Consider the following 13,199-nt stretch of genomic DNA (forward strand, 5'->3'; position numbering starts at 1 on the left):
TTTGCATCAGTTTCTTCCCTCTCCCACCTCTGCCCACCCCAGCAAATTGCAGGAAGACCAGTGTTACAGCTGGGGGTGGGGGAGAAGGACGATTTAACTCTTTACCCCTCGCCTAAGGTCCATATAAAAAGTGCTTTCATCTCAACATTCAAGATAGTAATAATAATATTTATACGATGCCCATCTGTGGGCAGCTCCCAACAGATTAAAAACAGAATAAAACAACAACAACAATTTATTGTTTATACCCTGCCCATCTGGCTGGGTTTCCCCAGCCACTCTGGGCAGCTTCCAACAGAAATATTAAAATACAACAATTTATTAAATATTAAAAACTTCCCTTAATAGGGCTGCCTTCAGATGTCTTCTAAAAGTCAGATAGTTGTTTATTTCCTTGACATCTGCTGGGAGGGCATTCCACAGGGCGGGTGCCACCACCGAGAAGGCCCTCTGTCTGGTTCCCTGCAACTTGGCTTCTCGCAACGAGGGAACCGCCAGAAGGCCCTCGGCGCTGGACCTCAGTGTTTGGGCTGAATGATGGGGGTGGATACGCTCCTTCAGGTATACTGGGCCGAGGCTGTTTATGGCTTTTGACGTCGGCACCAACACTTTGAATTGTGCTTGGAAACATACTGGGAGCCAATGTAGATCATTCAGGACTGGGGTTATACGGTTTCGGAAAGGGGACTAGGAAAGAGGAGCTGCCCAGTAGGGGGAATATCTCAAAGCAGAAAAGCAGCGGCCGAGTCATGCTAAATCGCATGCGCCATTTCAGAACCACCATTGGCGAAAATGCTTCTTGGTGTGTTTGTGGCAGGGGAGTTGCCTTGCTTTCGTTCTGTTTTGCATTTTGTGTTCCCGTGTTGTACCTTTACGATGTGAACCGTCCCATGACGTTTGGATGAAGGGCGGTATATTATTATTATTATTATTATTATTATTATTATTATTATTATGTCGGCCATCTTGGAGTCGCCGCACAGACTTGAGTTCTGCTCTTTCTGGCTTTGCCATTCCGCCCATAGGTATGAGAGCTTTGAGGACCCCACGGGCATGATTGACAAGTTCCACTACGGCACCCACTACTCCAACGCAGCCGGCGTCATGCACTACCTGATCCGCACAGAGCCTTTCACTACTCTGCATATCCAGTTGCAAAGCGGGAGGTGGGTGAGAGCAAGCCAGCCGCGGAAAAGAAAGACTTCTCTCTCTCTCTCTCTCTGCTCCTCCAGTAAACACACGCAGACATGATGGGCCGAGCCCTTCCTTGCCGTTTGCTCGTTTCCCTTCTCGTCAAATGGCCACTTAGTGTCATGGAATTCTACTCCATATTGATCCAGGGCAGAACTCCCGACGTATGGTTAGCAGAGTAAAAAGTTAAACACGTCGCAGGATTCCCCAAAAGTAGACCCGAGGCAATTCTGGTCGCAAATCCAATACATTCAAGATTGGCCCTGTCCATCAGAAATCCAGTTCCAGCAGACTTAACTGAAACTTGCAATAACTTATAATAAGTCTAAACCTTAGCACTAAGCATACTATGTACAGAACACCACACCGGAAGGAAAAGAGAGAGAAAGTGAAACCTTCTGGCCTTCCTTTTACAGTCATACTGTAGCCTTGTTAGCTGATAAGGGTTCTTAAGTTGCGCCCAGGCAGGGACAGAGACAGTCACTAATGACACCAGGGTTGAGTTCCATTCAGAGAAAGAGCTTAATTCTTAAATTTAAGAGACTCTTGGTGATCAGCTCACGACAAGAGTAAAGAAACACAAATTTGCAAAGCTTCTTATACACTTCTTGGGCTCCTTTCCCCCTCCTCTGTAAATGTGCGCACGCAAGGGGGTCACAAGTACATATAAGGAAGATCCGTGTCCGGTCCTGTGCATAAACACATGCTGACTCATCAAAGCCTTCAGTAAGACTAGTTTATGCGTCAAGCTAGCAGCTTCCAGCGTCAAGCTCATCCGCTGATGAGCCTTTCTCTGTGTTCCAGACAAGGCCAACTTATTCGGCCTTGATAGGAAGCTGTCTCACTTACATTACACTTTGGCACACAGAGAGGCAGAGAGGAAAGCATTTTAAGAAGCATTTTAGGAGGAAAGCATCCCAGGGTTATGCAGGGCTAAGCCATACAATCAGAATTATACAATGCAAACTATATGATCAGATTTAGCTCAATAATACAATTAGCAATTCTCTCTCCACAATAATACAATTAGCAATTCTCAATAATACAATTAGCAATTCTCTCTCTTACGTCCGCTGCGGGTTACGTCTTTTCAGGTTGCGTCCTGCGGTAAACCGGAAGTACCGGAAGGGGTTACTTCCAGGTTTTGCCACTCGCGCATGCGCAATAGTGCTAAATCGTGCTTTGCTCACAAGCGCCAGATCGTGCCGTGCACCTGCGCAGATACGGCGTTTCAGGTTGCGGGCTTTTCATGTTGTGAACGGGCCTCCGGAACGGATCCCGTTCGCAACCAGAGGTACCACTGTATAGTTAGCATGACCTTGACTGAAAGAGATAACAGAACCAGTTTAAGGCAGCGGTACTCAGCTTCTCTGAAGGAATAACCCAAACCTCATGAACCTTCTGCTTCTTTCTTTCACACAGAGAAGCTTCCAGAACTCTCTTGAACTGAGTAGAATAGGAAAGATCTCGACACATCAGATCAATACTTTCTGCACTAGGAAATGCAAACTGACGCTTAGTGCATTACCGCCTAGGAACCAGGAATGTGCGTCTCTGCCCATTTTGACAAGGCGGTGGTAGCCGCCGACTTGGGACGGCTTTAGCGGAGAGGATCGGACAAATTCCCACTCTGCAGCCTTGCAATTTAATCTCTCGCTCTTATGCCGGCAGGTTTGACTGCTCCGACCGGCAGTTTCACTCTGTCCCCGCCGCCTGGCAAGCCCGCATGGAGAACCCTGTGGACGTGAAGGAGCTGATCCCGGAATTCTTCTACTTTACGGACTTCCTGGAGAACCAAAACAGTAAGTGTTCCTTTCCTGGGCTGGTTCAGATTCCCAGGCCATCTGGGCTGCCAATTCCGCTGGCCAACAGGGACCAGGCAGAAGCCGCCGAGGAGTTCGCCAGCAGGAGGTAAGTCCTCCTCCTCTTGCAGCCAAGTATTTGGAGAGGCCTTGTATTCAAACACGAAGTCAGAAGGTCAGAAGATCCCAAGTTGGCTGCTGCTGCTGGGTAGAGAGGGCTCCGTTTTGTTTCGTTTTTTGTTCTAAATTGCTGTTATTTTTTACCTATGTCATTTTGAACTGTGATATTAATGCTGTATTCTTAGTTTTAGATTTTGATATACGTGAAAATTGTTTTCCATTTGGTTGTGTATTTTTTGATGTGGTTTATTTATTGTTTGTGACTTTTTAAATTGTGTAGATCTTGTCATGTTGTAAGCCGCCCTGAGCATTGTTTTTAACTGTGGAAAGGCGGCATACAAATAAAAAAATGAAATGAAATGAAGCTCAGTCCCGGCAATAGCCAGGCAGGGCTGGGTCAGGCCTCTCTTATCCTCAATTTAACATTGGGAAGCGGCCGGAAAGCGGCAAAATGGGTCTTTTCAGAGTTTGCCCAAGGGGAGAGAGAAGGATACTCCTTGCCCCGAAGGTGGTGAGGATGCTTCAAAACCGCCCACCCCTGCCTTGCTCTGCAAATCTGGCCTATAGCTTCACCCTTAGGTGGGTAAGCAGAGATCAAGGGGAGACGTCAGGGACCGCCAGTAAGATGCGTAACTTTGTAGTAACGAGTCCATACCTGCCAAGTCTCCCGCAGAAAAATACGGGATCAACAGCAGCAGCGGCACCAGAAGTTGTTCGGCGGCCATCTTGGGGGTGGCCGCATGGCGACGGCCATCTTAGGGGTGGCCATGCGGCCACCTCCAAGATGGCTGCCGCCATGTGGCCACCCCTAAGATGGCCGCCGGACATGCGTAGAAGATATTTCCGGTGCCAGCGGCAGCCATTTTCTGTTGCCCATAGATGGGCAAACTGGCACTAGAAAAATGGCTGCCGACAGGAGCGGATTTAAGGGAGATTTACGGGAGAGGAGCTCAAACGGGAGACCGCCGGGGGTTTCCCGGGGAATACGGGGTACTTGGCAGCTATGAACGAGTCCCATACGTTGATCATGCCATGTGTGAGTTGCTGGTCCTTGACTCTGGAAATCGGAAGTGCAGTTTGTAAAAGCTTGGGGAGCTAAGGTGGTTTTTTTAGAGGGAAGGGACAGCGGAGAACGCTGGTTTTGGCTGCCTGCTCTATGCTCCCACATTTTCCCACCCTGCAGGCTTTGATCTAGGCTCTCTGCAGATGTCGAATGAGAAAGTGGGAGACGTCGTCCTTCCCAGGTGGGCCAAATCCCCAGAAGATTTCATCCACAAGCACCGGAAAGCCCTGGTAAGAGGAGCAATGCTCCACATTGCACAGGCAGGCAGGGCAATGGAGAGGGAGAAAGATTTTGTTGCTATAAATAATAATACTACCCTCCTTTTCCTTTAGTTTTAACTAAGCCCAAATGCTTTAATTGCTGAGGGCAAGTTGCTGAAAGTCGAGGGGTGTTCTGCATCTTTTTTTTCTGAGGCCATTTCATTCTGGTATGTGGCTGTAGTTAGGGAAATAAAGTATGCAACGTGCCTGTCAGAGGTTATTGCGGCTACTCCTGAGTAACGACTCTCCACAAACTTGTCTTTCAGAGTCTTTATTGGTGCACATTATTTACAGTGTGATGAGCTGTTGGTTTCATGTCCACTATTCCGTGTCAGAATCCGGCACTGCCCCTTTTCGCCCCTTGGGCCAACATAAGAGCCTGGGGACAGCGAATCTCCTCCCTTTCCTCCTCCTCCTCCTTAATTCCGCTGCCGGGGGAAAGGGTCTACGCTCCGTCTTTTCCCTCTCCCCCCCTTTCCGTCTCTCTCTCTTCCCGCCTGTGGAGCAGGGGCTCTTCCCTGCTGCCGGAGCCCTGGCTCTCCCTCTCTGCTTCCTGACTCCCTCCTTCAGACCCTGCGCTTCCGTGGCTGCTTGGGGAGGAGCTGCTCCTGATGATAGGGGGCGGTTCGCTATACTCTCTCCCCCTTACAGTGCCCTTTTCCAAACAGTGAGCCACGCGCTTTTTATTAAATTCCTTCTTTTCAGTCTCACACAAAGGACACCTCGGCGTCTTAGCGATATGCAAATCCATTTTAAAATTTAAAAATCCGCTGAAATTGATCAGCAGAATGACCCGACTTAGGGCAAAAAAACCCTACTTTTCCCCTCATGAAACAGGTTTGCCTGCATTTGCAAAACAAAACAAAAAAGATGCAAAAAGTTTCACATTTATGCTCGGAAATGTACTGGGAGCCAACATAGGTCTTTCAAGTCTGGTGTTATGTGGTCTCGGCGGCCGCTCCCAGTCACCAGTCTAGCTGCCGGATTCTGGATTAATTGCAGTGTCTCTGCATTTCGGTTACAGTGGTACCTTGGTCTTCGAACAGAATGCATCCCAGGAGTCTGTTCAACTCCCGGGACAGTTCAGAAACCAAACTCCGGCTTGCAATTGGCTGCAGGAGCGTCCCGCAGCCAATCGGAAGCCGCTCCGGACATCCGGCTTCCAAAAATCATTCAAAAACCGTAACGCTCATTTCCGTGTTTCGATCGTTCGGGAACTGATTTGTTCGGAAGCCAAGGCGTTCGGCTTCCAAGGTACGACTGTATTTGTATCTGAGCAGATTGCACCCTGGGAAAAGCGATGGTGTTTTGGTTTGTTTTAGTGGCATGCAAGCCGGCCTGTGCTGTGCTTTGATCTCATCATCCCCTTGTGTCCTTGGCAGGAGTCGGAGTACGTGTCTGCCCACCTGCACGAGTGGATTGACTTGATCTTTGGGTACAAACAGCGGGGCCCAGCCGCTGTGGAAGCGCTGAATGTCTTCTATTACTGCACGTATGAAGGTAAGGTGGGACCTCGTTGCATCTGCTGCGTCAGGTTGGGCTAGATGACCCATGGGGTCCCTGTGATTCTGTATGTAGTACCTCTGGTGGGGGACACACCGTGTTCCTTCTAGGCTAGTCTGTCTTGCCTGGGGCTCCTGGAAGCTGTCGGCATGCAACAGCGGCCACAATCCCAGGAAACGGCTTCGACTGGCCGGCTAAACCAGGTGAGGGGAGCCGATGGGTCTCAAACCCTCAGTGAGTTGGGGATTTTCCCTAAATGCAAAAACAGGCTCTGGCAGATGGAGCAAATGAGACCAAGAGTGGGTCTAACGGTCAATGCGCTCTATGTTTCACCTTTGAAGGTGACCCAGAAACTGCAATTAATCCAGAATCCGGCAGCTAGACTGGTGACTGGGAGCGGCCGCCGAGACCACATAACACCAGACTTGAAAGACCTATGTTGGCTCCCAGTACATTTCCGAGCACAATTCAAAGTGTTGGTGCTGACCTTTAAGGCCCTAAACAGCCTCGGTCCAGTATACCTGAAGGAGCGTCTCCACCTCCATCGTTCTGCCCAGACACTGAGGTCCAGCTCCGAGGGCCTTCTGGTGGTTCCCTCAATAATAATAATAATAATAATTTTATTTATACCTCGCCCTTCCCAGTCAAGACTGGGCTCAGGGTGGCTAACAAGAATATCAAAGCAAGCATAAAAGAAACAATTCAGTTAAAATGCAGATTAAATACAATGTTAGAATTCAGTTTTAAAATTAGGACTCTACAAGTGCAACCTCATTGAAATATCTGTAGGATAAAGCCTTAGGGGAGGGTAACATCGGGGTCAGACTGAGTCAGTCCAAAGGCCAAGCAGAACAGCTCCGTCTTGCAGGCCCTACGAAAAGGTGACAACTCCCGCTGGGCCCTAGTCTCCTGAGTGAGTGAGAGCGTTCCACCAGGTCGGGGCTAGTACTGAGAAGGCCCTGGTCCTGGTCGAGGCCAGTCTAACCACCTTGTGACTCGGGATCTCCAGTATGTTTTTATTTGTGGACCTTAATGTCCTCTACGGGGCATACCGGGAGAGGCGGTCCCGTAGGTATGAAGTGCAAGAAGTGGGGTTGCAGGAACCAGGCAGAGGGCCTTCTCAGTGGTGGCACCCGCCCTGTGGAACGCCCTCCCATCAGATGTCAAAGAGAAAAATTTAATGTTTGAAGTTTTGTTCTATTTTTAGTGTTCTGTTGGGAGCTGAGAGTGGCTGGGGTTGGGCAGGATATAAATAATAAAATCGTGAAGCTCAGGCTCCAATACTTTGGCCACCTCATGAGAAGAGAAGAATCCTTGGGAAAGACCCTGATGTTGGGAAAGATTGAGGGCACTAGGAGAAGGGGACGACAGAGGACAAGATGGTTGGACAGTGTTCTCGAAGCTACGAACATGAGTTTGACCAAATTGCGGGAGGCAGTGCAAGACAGGAGTGCCTGGCGTGCTATGGTCCATGGGGTCACGAAGAGTCGGACACGACTAAACGACTAAACAACAACAATTATTATTATTATTATTATTATTATTATTATTATTAAAGAAGGCAGTTTTTGCATGGGCTGCAGAGGGAAGTGAGGGGCAGATGGGGCAACCCTACTCCAATCTGGAGTCCCTAATTGACGCATCTTCTGGGCCACAGGTCCCCCCAGCCCTGATTTACACTGCATTTTGTATGTTCCTCCTGCCACCCGAAACTTATTTATTTCAGGGGCAGTAGACTTGGATGCCATCGCCGACGAGACCCAAAGGAAGGCTCTGGAGGGCATCATCAGTAACTTTGGGCAGACCCCCTGCCAGCTCCTGAAGGTAGGAAGATGTCTTGCGGATTTTTGCCCAAAAGGCATCCGGGGGAGGAGGGCAACACCTGACCTGTAGGCAGGCGGCCATTTTGCAAGGCCCAGGTGGAAGCTAGCAGAAGGCGGGTGTCACGGTCCTTGTTTGGCTACTTCTGAGAAACTAGTACCACAGCCATTCTGTCTTTAAGGCTTTTATTTTGCCTGATATTTACAATGTGATTCAGTATCAAGAATACAAGTCTGACGAAGATTCTCCCAATGCCTGGCGTCTGCTCCTCCCCCAGCATAGTAAGCGTGGGATTCCTGCCCTCCTCCCTTTGCGCCTGCGCACCTTGGAATGTCTTAAGTCAGGCATGAACTTAAAAGGGCGAGGCATCTCCCCGCTGGACACTTTCCCTGATCCCTCCCCCTGATATCCTGTCTGAGGTTGCAGTAAGGGCTCTAGGATGCTGCCTGAGCCAGGGTGCCTCTCTTCTGCGATTGTCAGGGAATGCTCACTGCTAGAACAATCCCTAACATCGGGCAATGCCCTGGATTGCATCTCTCTGCTTCTCTTAGGCCCACGTTGAAAACAGGGTCTGTTTTTGAATTTTACGTACCGCTCACAACTTTTGTTTCAGATTTATTTCATTGCATGCATACCCCACATTTTTAAGTGGCTCACTTAAGTGGTTTCCCCCCCCCCTCCCCATTTTAACCCCACAACTGGTTAGGCTGAGAGGCCGTGACGGGCCCAAGGCCACCCAGCGTGCTTCGTAGCCGAGGGAGGATTCGAACCCAGCTCTCTCCCAGCTCCTAGCCTGACACTCTGACAGCAGCGCCCCACCCAATTTGCAACAGCAGAATGCGGGGGGGGGGGAGTGTTGGTGGTTTAATGCGCCATGGATGCCTTTTAATAATAATATATTTAATGTATTTTTAATCTTTTGTTAGAAGCCACCCAGAGTGGCTGGGGAAACCCAGCCAGGTGGATGGGGTATAAATTATTATTATTATTATTATTATTATTATTATTATTACCCCGCCCACTCTGGGCAGCTTCCAAGAAAAGATTAAAAATACATTAAAACATCATTTTGGCTGCCTGGCTTTTCCCGCATGGCAGGTCAGCCTAGAAAATGATCTGTGGAAAGGCCCCTCCTCCCTTCATCACTGTGTCTCCCACAAGCGATGGCAGGAACCCCCTTTTCATCTCATGGGGTGTGTGGATTGTACAGGACAGGCAATGGGCGGGAGCCGTAAGATATTGAGGTTTTACACACAAAGTTACGATAGGGTACAAGATGCCAGTCCTGTTTGAAAGAAACACCATGATCCCCCCCCTCCTCTAGGAGCCTCATCCAGCCCGGCTCTCTGCCGAAAACGCAGCCTCCAAGAGACTCTCTCGCCTGGACACCATCCCCCCCAACGTCTTTGAGAACCTCAGCGAGCTCAAGTCCTTCTTTGCTGAAGTAAGTCTATTTCCTCCAGGGTGTAATTTTGTGTTTCTGTGCGCGTGCAGAGTACATGGATATACGCATGCACAAACACACCGCAGTTCAAGAAGGGCATTGACAAGTTGGAACACGCACAAAGGAGGGCAACCAAGAGGATCAAGGGCAGGGGTCCCCAGACTACGGCCCGCGGGCCAGATGTGGCCCAATTGGCCTCCCAATCCGGCCCACGACGACGCCCGCTGCCGCCGCCCGCTCTTGCGGCGCGCTGGGCAGCGGCGCACTTCCAGATCTGAAAAAAGCGCCGAAATCGTTTCTGCGCAATGCGTATGGGCCTCTCCCGACCCTGAAGAGGTCATTTCCGGTGCACTTCCGGGTCGGGGGAGGTGCACTTCCGAGTCAGGGGAGGCCCATACGCATGCGCACAAACAATTTTCGGCGATTTTTCCGGCCTGGAAGCGCGCCACCGCGCCAGTAAATGTGTTTGTGCATGCGCACGGGCGCGCACTTCCCCACCCTCCGGCCCACTGCACGCACACTCCCCCGCCCTAAGTCTGGGGACCCCTGATCAAGGGTCTGGAAACCATGCCTGATGAGGAACAGTTGAAGGAGCTGGGGATGCTTAGCCCGGGGAAGAGGAGAAGACTGAGAGGTGATACGAGAGCCATATTCAAATGTCTGAAGGGCTGTCCCATGGAAGATGGAAGAAGCCTGTTTTCTCCTGTTCCTGGAGGGTGGGACTCGAACCAGCGACTTCAAGTTCCAAGAAAGGAGATTCCATCTCAACATCGGGAAGAACTTTCTGACGGCAAGAGCTGTTCAGCAGGGGTACAACCCCCCCCCCCACAAGAAGTGGTGGGCTCTCCTTCCTCAGAGGTTTTTAAGCAGAGGTTGAATGGCTGTGGATGCTTTCGTTTGAGGGGGTTGGACTAGATGACTGTTGAGTGCCCCTTCCAGCCCTACAATTGTATGATACGTATGAAAGGGCATTGCTACCCACCTATCTCCTGCGACTCCCTTTCCTTTCCTTTCCCAGAGCAAGGCTGGAGGTGGGGTAGATCTGTGTCCTTTTTCTGTAGCTGGTGGTGGGGAATTATCACAAAGGCGGGACAGATTTTTACCGAAATCAAGCGGCAAAACGCAGTGACTCGTCTCATCCCTTTTCAGAGCATCAGCGACGGGATCCCACTGGTACAGGCCGTGGTCCCCAAAAACCAAGCACACTCCTTCATGACTCAGGGATATCCCGATATGCTGGTAGGTGCAAACTGCCGCTTTTCTCCCAAGGCCTCCTTGCCGGGGGGTTGGACTAGATGACACTTTGGGGGGCCCCTTCCAACTCTGCAACAATTCTGTGGCTCTTTGGGTGGGCGATCCCCCTTGTTCCAGGAAGGATGCTGCGATTCCTGTTTGCCCTCTTCCTTCCCCACCTCTCCTGCGTCACCGCTTCCCTGCCCCTCTCTTGTCGCTGCTTCCCTGCCTCTTTTGTTGACTAATCCACCCCCAAAAAAACTTCCTCCAGGTCACTGTTAGTGCCAATGGGCTGCTGGGCACGCACGGCTGGCTGCCCTACGACAAGAACATCTCCAACTATTTCAGCTTCACCAAAGACCCCACCGTCTCCAACGCAAAGTGAGTCGGGGCTTTGCTCCCACCTCGGGCGCTGAGGCTTCTGGGTGGGTCTCCCCGAGCGGCGGGACCCCAAGAGAGGAGGCGCCTCTGCCGGCGGCGAGGTCTCGCAGGTTTTTGGCGAGATCTGGCCGCAACCCGCCTCTGCCGCTTGGCGGGTGCCACGCCCCCAGCTCAGTGTCTCTCAGACTTGGGTCTCCGGCTGTCGCGAGACAATTGATCCATAAAATGTAAGCACCAATGTACTGTGCTATAAAATAAATAAGACAGTATTGTAGATGACTAAAATTTAAATTTATTATTTTTTTCTTACCTGTACTGATGATAGTCATTGTTTGGGTGGAGGGCTTTTATCCATTTCCACAGTCACACAATCATTCAATCAATCAGTAGCTGAACTGGGTTCTACACCGTCACAAAAAGAAATGAACTGAAAAAGCCTCAAAAACAAAAATACATAACAAAAAGAAGAGCGCCAAATAAAGTAGTACCTTGGTTCTCAAATTAATACATTCCGGAAGTTCGTTTGACTTCTGAAATGTCCGAAAACCAAGGTGCGGCTTCTGATTGGTGCAGGCACCCTGGAAACAATAACCGACAGCCGCATCGGACGTTCGGCTTCTGAAAAATGTTCAAAAACCGGAACACTCACTTCTGGGTTTTCAGTGTTTGGGAACCAAGGTACCAGTGTACAGAGCTAACTCACTTGGTGCGATCTACCGCTGCTCACTCCTGACACAGGACCCCAGTGGTCAGGGATGATGGGAGTTGTAGTCCAGCAACAGCCGGGGAGTTTGAGAAGCACTGGCCTAGGTAAAGGGGTCTTCAGTGGGTGAGGTGTGCGGTGGATCTCTGATCCCTTTTCCTCACCTGCCTAAAATGCAGGCTTCGCTGCTTGGCAGGAATATCTCTTTTTCTTTCTCCCTCCCTCCTGCTAGGACCCAGCGCTTCCTGTATGGACCCGTTGCTCCAGGAGTAGAGGTGTCCTCCAAGACGCTGACTGTCTCTCACGATGGGAAGCTCCTTTTCAGCGGAGGCCACTGGGACAACAGCTTGCGGGTGACGTCCCTCAGCAGAGGGAAAGTTGTGGGTCACATCAAGAGGCACATAGGTAGGAAGCCACGACTCGCTCGCAGGAGGAGAGGCTCCCTTCCGAAAATCGCGAGGAATCGAAAAACAGAGCATGCTGAATGTCTTAATGCCAGCGTATATTTTGCTCCTCGAGTACAGGCTCTGGCACCCTCAGAGTTGCTGCTTCCCTTTTGTTCTGTCTTGAGTCTTAAAAGGGCATGTTTCTAGTCCTCATGGCTGCGGAGAGAAGGGAATGGAAACGTCCGAGTGTGATTTCCTTCCTTTTCTGTGGTTTGAAAACCTAAATAATTTTGAAACCATGCCTGAGGGACTAAGGAGGATTTTCAGACGAGCAATTCTTATAATTCCAATAGTATTATTGTTCTGTTACCCCTTCCTAGAGTTTCCTCCCCGTTTCCCTTTTTGTACGCTGAAAGTTCGAAGAATATAATCCTAGCGAGCAATGGCTAAACTGGTTGTTTTTCTTTGTTTCCAATCTTTAAAGTTATTTTACTATTGCCTCCCTGACACACTCCTTTTCTGCCTGCAGGGAGTTGCCCTTGAATGCTCTTCCATTTGTACATATGTATATATGTTTATCCCCTGCATGTAGATAAGGTAACTAACTGGGGACCATTATCCGTGTGTTTCTGTTTTGGTGATCCCCTCTCCTTGCCCTGCAGACGTCGTCACTTGCCTGGCCTTAGATCTGTGCGGAATCTACCTCATATCCGGGTCACGGGATACCACCTGCATGGTTTGGCAGGTCCTGCAGCAGGTAAGAGGAGGGTTGGACTGGATGGCCTTTAGCGGTCCCTTCCAACTCTACGATTCTGAGAGATTCTGTTGACGGCCTCTTTTCTCCTCTGCCCCAGGGTGGCTTCTCCTGTGGCCTGGCACCCAAGCCCGTCCAGGTCCTCTACGGGCACGATGACGAAGTCACGTGTGTCGCCATCAGCACAGAGTTGGACATGGCCGTCTCGGGGTCAAAGGTGAGCCGCAGCGGGGCCTGTGTAGGCCTTCTCTTTCTTGTCCTCGGCCTCCTTCTGGTACACAAGCAGTTGAACCCAGAAGATTCCAATGACGAGAGGCGGAAGGGTGTCTACGGGCCTCACAAAGCAGAGAGATTTAGTCCTGGCTCCCCAACCTGGAGTCGTCCGGATGATTTGGGCAAGAACTCCCAATGTCCCAGGAGAATGGGGAAGCTCCCTTTTGGACTTTTCATATCAGATCTTTTTTGTTTGCAAATTGAAATTCAAACATTAAACATTCAAACATCTTGTTTGCAAATTGAAATTCAAACATTCAAACAT

At 50.1% G+C, this 13,199-nt stretch overlaps 1 protein-coding gene across 5 annotated transcripts in view; it reads left to right on the forward strand.

Annotated features, from left to right (window-relative positions):
• NBEAL2 (neurobeachin like 2) overlaps positions 1-13,199 on the forward strand; it is a 185,580-nt gene that overhangs the window by 162,181 nt on the left and 10,200 nt on the right. For all 5 annotated transcript variants that reach the window (XM_060281001.1, XM_060281002.1, XM_060281005.1 and 2 more), the window contains 11 exons: positions 1,026-1,166; positions 2,863-2,993; positions 4,297-4,406; positions 5,819-5,936; positions 7,666-7,763; positions 9,085-9,204; positions 10,354-10,443; positions 10,709-10,818; positions 11,754-11,926; positions 12,570-12,664; positions 12,762-12,878. In XM_060281001.1, coding sequence (XP_060136984.1) covers positions 1,026-1,166; positions 2,863-2,993; positions 4,297-4,406; positions 5,819-5,936; positions 7,666-7,763; positions 9,085-9,204; positions 10,354-10,443; positions 10,709-10,818; positions 11,754-11,926; positions 12,570-12,664; positions 12,762-12,878 — 1,303 coding nt within the window. The remainder of the gene's footprint in view (positions 1-1,025; positions 1,167-2,862; positions 2,994-4,296; positions 4,407-5,818; positions 5,937-7,665; positions 7,764-9,084; positions 9,205-10,353; positions 10,444-10,708; positions 10,819-11,753; positions 11,927-12,569; positions 12,665-12,761; positions 12,879-13,199) is intronic.

Source organism: Zootoca vivipara, chromosome 12, assembly GCF_963506605.1.
Source record: "Zootoca vivipara chromosome 12, rZooViv1.1, whole genome shotgun sequence".
Lineage (NCBI taxonomy): Eukaryota > Metazoa > Chordata > Lepidosauria > Squamata > Lacertidae > Zootoca > Zootoca vivipara.